Here is a 10,524-nt window from a genome sequence, read left to right as displayed (position 1 = left end):
AAATTCATTGGTGATATCTTTTCAAATATAAATTTGGAAATTTGTTTCTTTTATTTTAAATTGTATGTTGTTTTAGTATATATGTTCTTTTCATTATGATTCATGCTCTTAAGGGAATGAAAAATTAAACATGTTCTTTGATTTAGAAATGCATGTTGTTTTTACCTAGAATATTTGCTAAAAGAAATTCATATTCTTTTAGATAAATGAGATGATGTTCTTTGGGTGCACGATAAACAATGTGCACCTTGGTGCATAAAACACGTTGTGCCTTTTGCCCTTTTCCTATTTGTAATTTATATCGTTTTTTGTGGTTTTTTTTTTTTGGATAAAAGCTACATCTAAACCAAAGAAAATTACAGACAAGAGCAATAAAATTTAGCTAAGCTATGAGCCTTTTGGACTTGAAGACGAGGCACCATGCGCACCAGACAAGTTGAAAGAGAGAAAGCAAGGCTGGTAATGTGCTCAACTATCCAACGACGAGAAACATTAGTGTGACCTTTAGCCTGAAGAAGATGGATCATAGCTCCAGAGTCTTTGAGAACTTGAACAAAACCATAGCCTTGACGAATTATCCATTGAATGCAATGAAGAGCAGCTTGAAGATCATTCTTTGGTTTAGATGTTGAACCAAAAGAAAATGTTGAACCACCCCCTAACTGCTTCCTCTTCCTAGTAAAACATTCATGACACAAAAGCTTGTCACGTGTCCAAATTTGTTGAAGCTATGATGTATAGTGTACATTACATGTGAGTGTCCCACATTGATTAAATAAGAGAGATGGGTTCACCTTATAATGCAAAGGGGTTACTCCCTTTATTGCCATATGGTTTTAAGGTGGAACCTCTTTTGTGTTGTGAAGTGGACTATCTCTCCTTGTGATGGGTGTGGCCCAGGCCCATATTTAACATGGTATCAGAGCCAGGCCCATCGAGGGTCCGTTAATTTATTTTGGGCCAATTGAAAAAGGGACCTCACATGTGAGGAGGAGTAGTGTTGTGAGGAGGAGTGTTGAAGCTATGATGTATAGCGCACACCACATGTGAGTGTCCTACATTGATTAAATAAGAGAGATGAGTTCACCTTATAATGCAAAAGGGTTGATTTGTGAGATTCGACTAACTTCAAATCATATACTTTTTCGTTTCGAATTAAATGCCACAAATGCACTTTTATACTTTATGAGACATTATTTTGACCACAAATATCTAGAACTACATATAAGTAAAAATTATAAGAAAATCTTATTAAAATACATCACAAGACGAATCTAATAAGATCTCACTTGACTATGTCTTTCATTACATATAAATCACAAATCTTAGCCAAAGTGAAAAATGTGAATAATGAAAAAATGCATTTGTTGCATTTAATTCGAAATGGAGGAAGCACATATCTCCACAAGTTAGGTTAGGATAAAGCTTCATGACTGATTATACAGTAATTCAATTGCTTGATAGGTCTAAGTTCGAATATTAGGATTTATCATTTTTTGGTTTCAGTTGATTTGATTTTTCATTACTTTCTCCCTTTTTTTTTAAATGTTTCACTTTGACATTTTAAACTACAAATTTCATTTTCACCATCGTTTGTGATTTATACGTGAATAAAAATATAGTCACGTGGGATTTTGTTAGATTCGTTTTAATATATATTTTTTAAGAATATGTACTTTTTATATTTTTTATAAATACAAAATTAGAGATATATATCCTCAAAGTTTTACATTATTGTCATACGTGAAAAGTAAAGTACAGTGTAACATGTAAAAAAACGGAGGAAGTAATAAATTACAGAAGTTGACTACATACTTAGTTTCTATGTGAGGATGATTGTTCTTGTTCAAAATGAGATGGAAAGAACAAGAGGGAATCATCGTGATGATCGCTGAAAGAAATGATAATGGTGATGGATGGGATACTGATAACATGAGCTAAAGAGAAAAGAGATTGATACATTTATCCATTGGTTAGAATAGCTATCCACTAGAATATTTTTTGCTGAGTTGTACTCCACTAATTATTAATGTCTATCTTTAATAGATGGACAAAATGTACTCCACTAGAATATTTTTTGCTGAGTTGTCCAGTTGTAGGAAATTAAAGTTAATAAGATAGAATATGATATGAGTTATTTATTATACAACTAGCCCTAGGAGTCTAGTTGGATATATTTTAAAAGGTAAAGCTTAATAAGGTTTCCTAACGTTGTACTGTAAATACGTGATTGATTAATAAGAAAAGGTGTGATCAATATTGAAATTGGCATGGGTTGCCAATAAGAAACTTAACATGGTATCAAGAGCTAGTTGAAATCTTGGGTCAAAACTCTTATATTCTCCTGCCGGTGGTTCAAGTTTCAAACCTACCAGCCGGATATATTCTATCAAAGTTAATTTTTTTTCTCTCCCCCATAGTGCTATTAATTCAGCATGTACGAAGTTCTTAATTGTTGCTTTATGATTACTTGGTGAAATGTGCATGAAGTCAACCAGAGTTATATATGGGGTTTGTTAAACGTCACCCCAAAAGTACTTAAAATCGCCCCAAATTCATTTTTATAGACTATTTTACCCTTCCTTTTTTCTACACCACCCACCACCACCTGCCACCCCATGCAACCACCCGCCATCACCTATCTCCCACCACCTCCTCCACCACCGACCTGGAAGCCGTGGAAATTTTTTTAAGGCATGGGCGAACGTTTGGCCTGGACGTTAGCTCCATGGGGAAAACGTCTGGCCTGGACGTCGCTCCATGGGGCAAATGTCTGGCCTGGACGTTCGCTCCATGGCTCGAATGTCTGGCCAGGACGTTCAAGCCATGGAGCGAACGTCCTGGTCAGACGTTCACCCCCATGGAGTGAACCTCCAGAGATGTTCGCTCCCTAAACGTTCGCTCCATGGAGCGAACTTCTAGGCCATCTTTCTCCCCATGGAGCAAACGTTCAGGCTAGACGTTCGCCCATCACCCTAAAAAAATTTCGACTCCTTCTAGGTGGGTGGTTGTGGTAATGGTGTGGTGGTTGCAGGAGGTGAATGGTGGTGAAGTGAGGTGGCTGATGGTGCGGGTGGTGGTGGTGGTTCAAGGAAAAAGAAGGAAAAGGTTAGAGATGTAATTTCAACATTTTTGGGGCGATTTTAAGTACTTTTGGGGAGATGAATAGATGTGTGATTTGTTGATTGAGTTGGTTTGCAACGAGATTAGTCCGTCTTTTATCAATATTGTCGTGAGGTTGCTTTGTTTTCCAAGGCTACATCTTGCAATTAAGATTATTTGATCTAACAAGTGTTCGGTTGATCTTCTTTTTATATATAAAAAAAACGAATTTGTTCTAGGGAGATCTCTTAAACTTTGAGTATCGATTAGCACAATTTTGTTACTGTAGACCATAAATATGACAGGTTCGACAAGAAGGCCATTTTCATTTTGTTAAAATATTTGGTGAATTCGAAAAAAATGGTGTTCTCATGAAAGAGATCAAGAAAAAAATTGGTTGGTTCAAAAAAATGCGTTCTCGTTTTATTGAAATAATTGGCGAGTTTGAAAATAATTGAGCAAAAAAAAAAAACCCTTTGCAAGAGTTTGTGAAGCGAGAGACAAACATAAACATGAAGGGTTGGAAAGGATCGGAAGGGCGTTCTCGTTTTGTTGACATATTCAGTGAGTTCGAAAAGAATAAAATTTTCATCCAGAATAAGGGCTCAAAAAGAATGGCGTTCATGTTTTGTTAAACTATTTGGTGAACTCGAAAAAGAATGACATAAACACAAAGAAAATCTTGCAGGTTCGATAAGAATGGAGTTCCTTATTGATTGGTATATGTGATAAGAGGTTCGACAAGAATGATGTCCTTATATATATTTAACAGGTTCGAAAAGAATGACGATTCTGTTTGAAGTGATTATCGTTTTCCTCAAGAAGACAAAGACATTAATTGTTGACGTCGACAAATCACTGTTTTTGTGCATCTCGACTTCAACAAAGACGAAGTAGTTCTAGTTCATTCGACTCTGGTGCTTAAATAGAAGATATTTTTCACTTTCCCAATCGTATAGTTCGTAAAACTACCATCATGAGTGCGGGAGGGTGTTGAGGATAACATAGTTATCCTAGTAGATAAAATATTATATATGATAGTATTGTGATAATAGAATTCCAGTAGTAGGGGATATGAATAAAGTTAATAAGATAGAATGAGAATATATAGTTATATATCTATTATACAATTAGAAATCTAGTTGGATATATTTTAGGAGTTAGTGTTTAGTAAGGTTTTCTGACCTTGTACAATAATATGTGATTGATTAATGAGAAAAGGTGTGACCAATATTGTTATTAATATTGGTTATCAGAGAGAAACTTAACGACCATTTTCCTTTGTGAGTCTCTTTACCTAAAATTAAAAAGATAATATTGGATTTCATTTATTTAGCTTTGGACACTCATAACTCATAATAGTAATTATATTTGTAGACATTAGATTGTTATTTGGTGGGTATACACAATGGAGGATCTTAGGAAGGGCGGAGGTGGGCCTGGCCCCATACAACGAGATAGAAAACTGTAGATAAGTGAACAAATAGAGGTGTGGCAATGTGGCATAGTGGTAAGCAAAACATCCAAGTTCGCGCATAAGATCCAAGGTTCGACTCCAACCATAGTCAAGTTTTTTTTCTCTACTTAATGTTTTCTTTCTTCCTTCTTTATTTTCCAATATCTCTGGTTCTATGTTATTTTGAGAATTCCTTTTATATAAATTGTTTATATTTACTTTGCTTTATTTTCTTTTTTGTCAAAATATATTCCTAACTATAAAGTAAAATTATATTTTAAAAAATATTGGTGTAATATGAATGTTACTTTATATTTCTTTTGTTGCTTATGAGCGAAGAAAGTAATAACAAAATATTAATATCGTATTAGTTATTACAATAATTTATTGGAAGACACGAGGTTTTTTTTTACCTAAAATGGGTCACCTATAATAGAACTGACACTTTTACGTTAAAAAGGCCCTTTGTCTAATAGTGATTTAATTAACTTGATTGGTACTGATTCATTTAACTTAGATGGTGACTCCTTTAGAACAAAAGAAGATATGGTCTTTCAACAACTTAATTATAAAATAATTAGAAAATACTTACAAGAAAGCAATTTTATACTTGATTTTTCTTAAAATATGAGTTTCTCATGAATTACTCCTTCAATTTCTTAATCAGCTAACCATTCATTAATGAACTACTCTTTCAATTTCTTGAACTACTTTTAGTACTTGTCAGAAAAATAAATGGACAACAAAACTTAATTGTTGAGGTTTAGCTGTTTAAAACAATTACATCAGCTAAAATTTCTTTGTAGCCATAAAATTTGATGTTAAGTATTTTATTTCAACTGTTAAAAAAAATTTAACTGCTCAACTTTTAATTTATTTACTCGACCCCCTTTACAAAATAGGTCAAGATCCACTACTGGGTATACAAAAGGTAGATGTTGAGAATTTATGTCTGTTTTATTTTCTCGATACAATTAAAATCAAGTATACCAACTCGACAATAATCAAGGTACTTAAATAATGCTACACTGCATGCAAATACGTACGAAGTTTTAAAATGTCGGTCACTTAGCTATACGCAACTCTGTGTCTGTATTATCATTTTTCTAACAAATAAAAAAGAAATTATCATATACTAGTAGTAGCTAATAGGCTTCAACTATTTATACTGGTCACTTCTCTCCAATCCTATTACTTTGTTCACATATATCTTAGCTTGTGAGAGAAAAATGAGTTTTCTTAAAGCTATCATATTTTTTCTCCTTGTGATTTATGCTCAACATGGAGCACAAGGTGAAATACCCATGAGAACCATGCATCTCATTAATTTAGCAAACAATAAAGGCCCTTATATTGGTGTTGTAATACCCAACTTATTTGAGCTCAACCCTCTTCTTCAATCTCCTAGCTTCACTGCCAGCGACTTTACCATTGATTTTTCAGGTATAAATACCATCATATGTCTTTGCTAGCTATAAACCAACTTTATAGAACAATTATCTACATCAATTTTTCTCCACGATCATCATGACCAAATCAAAAAGAGCCAAGGTTCTAATCTTGATGATCAATATATTTTGTTTGCTTAGGGGTAAGATCCAACGAAAACTAACTTTAAGCTGAAAACTGATTTTTTTGCTCATCTTATTTTTTTTCTCATTTTATGTTTTTGCTCATTTTAAGAAAATTTTGCTCATTTTATGAAGTTTTTGCTAATTTTACAAACTTTTATTTGTTCACTTTATGTTTTTTTGCTCATTTTATGTTTTCGCTCATTTTAAGAAACTTTTACTCATTTTATGTTTTCTGGTCGTTTTATATTTTTGCTCATTTTCAGAACTTTTCGCTCATTTTCAGAGTCTTTTTGTTCATTTTATGTTGTAGTTTTCAACATAAGGAGTGTTTTTCACGTGATCCCATATATATGCTTTTACTGTCTTTTCTCCTTTTGTGTAGGAACTGTATTCTAAAAATAAAAAAAATGATGTATGCAATTCCTGGACAACATATAAGAAAATAAAAGTGAAAATAACAATCTTCTAATCAAGCATTAGTAATACTAATCGACTAATAGCCATTTTGTCATATATGTCTAAACTAATATATTTACGAAATGTATTTAATGTTAGTCTTTAGGGTTGCATAAATCAAGACCCTTCAAAAAAAATAAAAATAGCACAAGACAAAAAAATTTAAAACGGCCTTGATCATCTTAACCATTCTTGAAAAAATTCTGAAGGCAGGAGATTCCGGTTCGGAACCATTGCGGGGAAGAAAGTGATCTTGGTCATGACAGGACTAGGCATGGTACATAAAATTATCTTATCTTCAATTTTCAATATATAAGGAAAAAATAGTAAAACAAAGAAGAAATTTAATTTTCTTAAAAAAATTAAATTGTTTAAGTGGAAAAATTGTATGTAGGTAAATGCAGGCATAACTACGCAGCTGTTATTGAGTTTATTCAGAATAGAAGGAGTTGTACATTATGGGATAGCTGGTAATGCTGATCCTTCTCTCCATATTGGAGATGTAGCAATTCCTCAGTATTGGGGCCATCTTGGTCTTCTAAATTGGCAGGTAAAGTGTCCAACTATCACGTCTTTTTCTTTAATACCAAGTTGGGACTGGGTACCAATTAAGGGTCAATTTGATATTAAATTTTAAGTTAGCACTAAACTGACTTGTTATCAACTTGACTCTAATTTAGTACCAGATTAACTTTTCGGTATGTAAATGATAAAACTAACTAACAAGTTACGAAGGAAGTAGCAGTTATTGGTTGGTTAGTTTATCTATTAACTTGTCAGTAGTATTTTCTCTAAAAAAAATAACTTCAGTGGTACTAATATTGGGTGTTTAATTGTATATATGAAATTTATTTAGTCAATTATTAACATTAACTCTCTGCATTACTAACTTTATTTTTTTTAGTTGTTAAAATTTGGCATTTTACATTATTCACAAATTTCACTTTGTCTATTATCATTTATGATTTACATCTGAATAAAATATAGTCATGTGATTTCTTATTAAATTCATCTTAATATGTATTTTTTAAATTTATAATTTTTACAATTTTTACATATACAAAATTAGAGATATTAGTCTTGTAATTTTGCATTGACAATATACATAATAAGTCTAAGGCTATGTTCAGTTCACCTTATTTTTGCTTATTTCAGATCTAATCAGATCAGATCAGATCAGATTAGAAAAAATAAGTTCAGATCAGATCAGTTCAGATCATGCTTATATTTAAAAATCATATAATAAGTCTAAGGCTATGTTCAGTTCACCTTATTTTTGCTTATTTCAGATCTAATCAGATCAGATCAGATCAGATTAGAAAAAATAAGTTCAGATCAGATCAGTTCAGATCATGCTTATATTTAAAAATCATTATATCTTTCATTACATGTTAGTAAAAATTATAATAATTGAATATTAATAAAGTACTCATTGAGACGAATCAAACAAGACCCCACATGACTATATTTTTTCTTATATATTGAGAGAAATCTAAAAGATAAGATCTTGTAATCAGATCAGATCAGAAAAAATAAGTTCAGATCAGATCATATAAGTTCAGATCAGAAAATTTCAAGTGAACTAAACATAGCCTAAGTGTGACAATTATTTATAAAGGGAGAAAATATATCCGAACATATTCGGCAAAAGAACGAAGTTGGTTGATCTTGATAGAACACGTCATTGTGCACGTGAAAAAAAACCAATCATTCAAACAACCAAAACAAAAGCTATTGAGAAGAAAAGTTGCTCCAATTATTAGGGTTATGATATTTAATAGTCATTAGTAAAAAACATATGTACGTCCTACAATATAGTCTGATAGTTTGACAAGATTGCCAATACCTAATCATCAATTTAAAAATAACAAACATTAATAAGTTGAATATATATGCAGCAATAAATTACTCTAGCATATCATTATACATTGTGTTTATGTAGCATTGAATATTTTTTTAAAAGAAAAAACTATTTAAGATCACGACAAATAGATTTGTCTAAATGCACTTCGACCTCTCAAATTAGGTCAAAAATCATATGCGTGTCATTTATATCAAGATATTCTAGATATTATTTGATACATACTACTATGTAATATTTAATATTTTAGGCTTTTAGCTATGTAGTTTTTCATTAATTATTGCCTAATGAAATGATATACAAGTACATTTTAGCGCTTTATTACTTAAAAAAAAAAGACTCCACTAGACCAACACGTCGAGCTGTTAACAAGTCCAACTAAGCTAATATCAAAGCAAATTTTAATGGGTGTAGCGAGATGGTCACGGACCAGATGATGAATTAGCTCTTGAGGCAGCAGGAGATTATTCAAGAGAATATGGCAACTTAAGATTTGCTGACTACACCAGTAATATCAGTGACAACAGTGCACCTGATAATAATTTGAACAGAATTTGGTATCAAGCAGAAGAGGTTTTCCCAATAGATGGAACTCCTGAGCAAAGGCAACATGTTTTTTGGGTTCCTGTTGATCCTCATTACTTCAATCTTGCTAAGAAACTTCAGGTAAACAAATCCTAATTTATAGTAGTACTATTTTACTTCAAATTAGTTCTTACATAAGAGAGCGAAATTCATTCTTTTCACGTGTACCTGTGTCATATAATCTCCTTATGGGCCAACCAAGTTTGTCGCTCTGTATTCCAAAAAGATACCTAAATCCTCTTCATTGAAATTAATGAACCGTACCCTCTCAAAATTTTGGGATTGATAACTAGCCATTAGTTTCGGACGATGTTTCGAATTATTAATATTTTCATGTGACAAAAGGTTAGCATCTAATGTTGCATAATAAATTGGTTAGAACTTTACTATGTTAAATTGAGGTCACGTAGTTAAATCTTGTACAGAGCATATGTTTTTAATGTATATGTTGATGACATAGAACGAAACAGCTAAAGAGACAGTGTTATATAGCGTGTAGACTTGCTTAAAACGATTTTTAATAATTTGCATAAATGGTGCGAGATTTTGTAATGTATGTGAAACCATGATAACTAGTTCCACACACAGAGTATTTTAAGTCAAGAGAGTTTGACCACATATAAAAAGCAATAGACAATATATATGTGAAGTACATTTTCCAATCTAGATCTGTATATAAGATAGATTGATATTTAAATATCTTTCAATTAGTACCATAATAGTTGCAAAACGGTAATAGTAATACGATAATTTACCAATTGAAACGTTTATAGGTACGTACCACTTGCTTTTTTGTGCAATAGTATATGTTCAATCGATAGAGACCAACACTTCCTCCTAGTCTTTTATCTCCATGCATCTTCTTTTTCAATGTAGGGACAATTAGCACCAACTATCTATATGTATCCCATGAAGGAAAAACAAGGTTATAGAAAGCCCCAGGACTAGGAGTTCCATATTTTAGGAGCCCAAACTATGTGATTGAATAAATCCTCCTCTATCTGTTGCGGCCTTCTAATTAATAATTTTTCATTGAATATTAATTAACAGAGCTTGAATTTGGAGGGATGCGTGAATGCAACAACATGTTTATCTACAACACCCAAGGTAGCCACTGTTCTAAGAGGTGCAAGTGCAAGCATATACGTAGACAATGCAGCTTACAGAAACTTCATTTATGAACAATTCAAGTTAAGTCCAGTTGAAATGGAAAGTGCTGGAGTTGCACTCATTTGCCACCAGCAGAGGGTTCCATACATCACCCTTCGCGCTCTCTCCGACTTAGCCGGTGGTGGTTCTGCACAATCTAATGAGGCTGATACCTTCTTGCCTGTTGCTGCTACAAATTCTGTTATTGCTGTGGTGGAATTCATTAAGTTGTTGTCCGTAGCAAAGGCTGCAGTCTAACTAGAGAGTTGGTTGATTGCATGGTAGTAAATTAAGGCTGTTGTTACTTGTTAGATCTATGGAATAAATTCGAGTTTGCTTAA

At 32.5% G+C, this 10,524-nt stretch overlaps 1 protein-coding gene across 1 annotated transcript; it reads left to right on the top strand.

Annotated features, from left to right (window-relative positions):
- The first annotated feature begins 5,732 nt into the window (after positions 1-5,732).
- LOC104885205 (bark storage protein B) lies at positions 5,733-10,524 on the top strand. The gene is made up of 5 exons (XM_010669908.4): positions 5,733-6,001; positions 6,798-6,865; positions 6,983-7,138; positions 8,864-9,115; positions 10,085-10,524. Exons 1-5 carry the CDS (start codon positions 5,788-5,790, stop codon positions 10,439-10,441), a joined length of 1,047 nt encoding a protein of 348 aa, XP_010668210.2. The 5' UTR covers positions 5,733-5,787; the 3' UTR covers positions 10,442-10,524.

Source organism: Beta vulgaris, chromosome 2, assembly GCF_026745355.1.
Source record: "Beta vulgaris subsp. vulgaris cultivar EL10 chromosome 2, EL10.2, whole genome shotgun sequence".
NCBI classification, from domain to species: Eukaryota; Viridiplantae; Streptophyta; class Magnoliopsida; order Caryophyllales; family Amaranthaceae; genus Beta; species Beta vulgaris.
Note: the sequence above shows the minus strand (reverse complement) of the source record. Positions and strands in the feature narration are given on the sequence as shown.

Bases quoted from the DNA above. Each gene is read 5' to 3' on its own strand.
- LOC104885205 (XM_010669908.4), top strand. From the start codon at position 5,788: ATGAGTTTTCTTAAAGCTATCATATTTTTTCTCCTTGTGATTTATGCT. The intron at 6,866-6,982 runs GTACATAAAATT...AATTGTATGTAG, and splicing joins TCATGACAGGACTAGGCATG to GTAAATGCAGGCATAACTAC. The intron at 7,139-8,863 runs GTAAAGTGTCCA...TAATGGGTGTAG, and splicing joins TTGGTCTTCTAAATTGGCAG to CGAGATGGTCACGGACCAGA.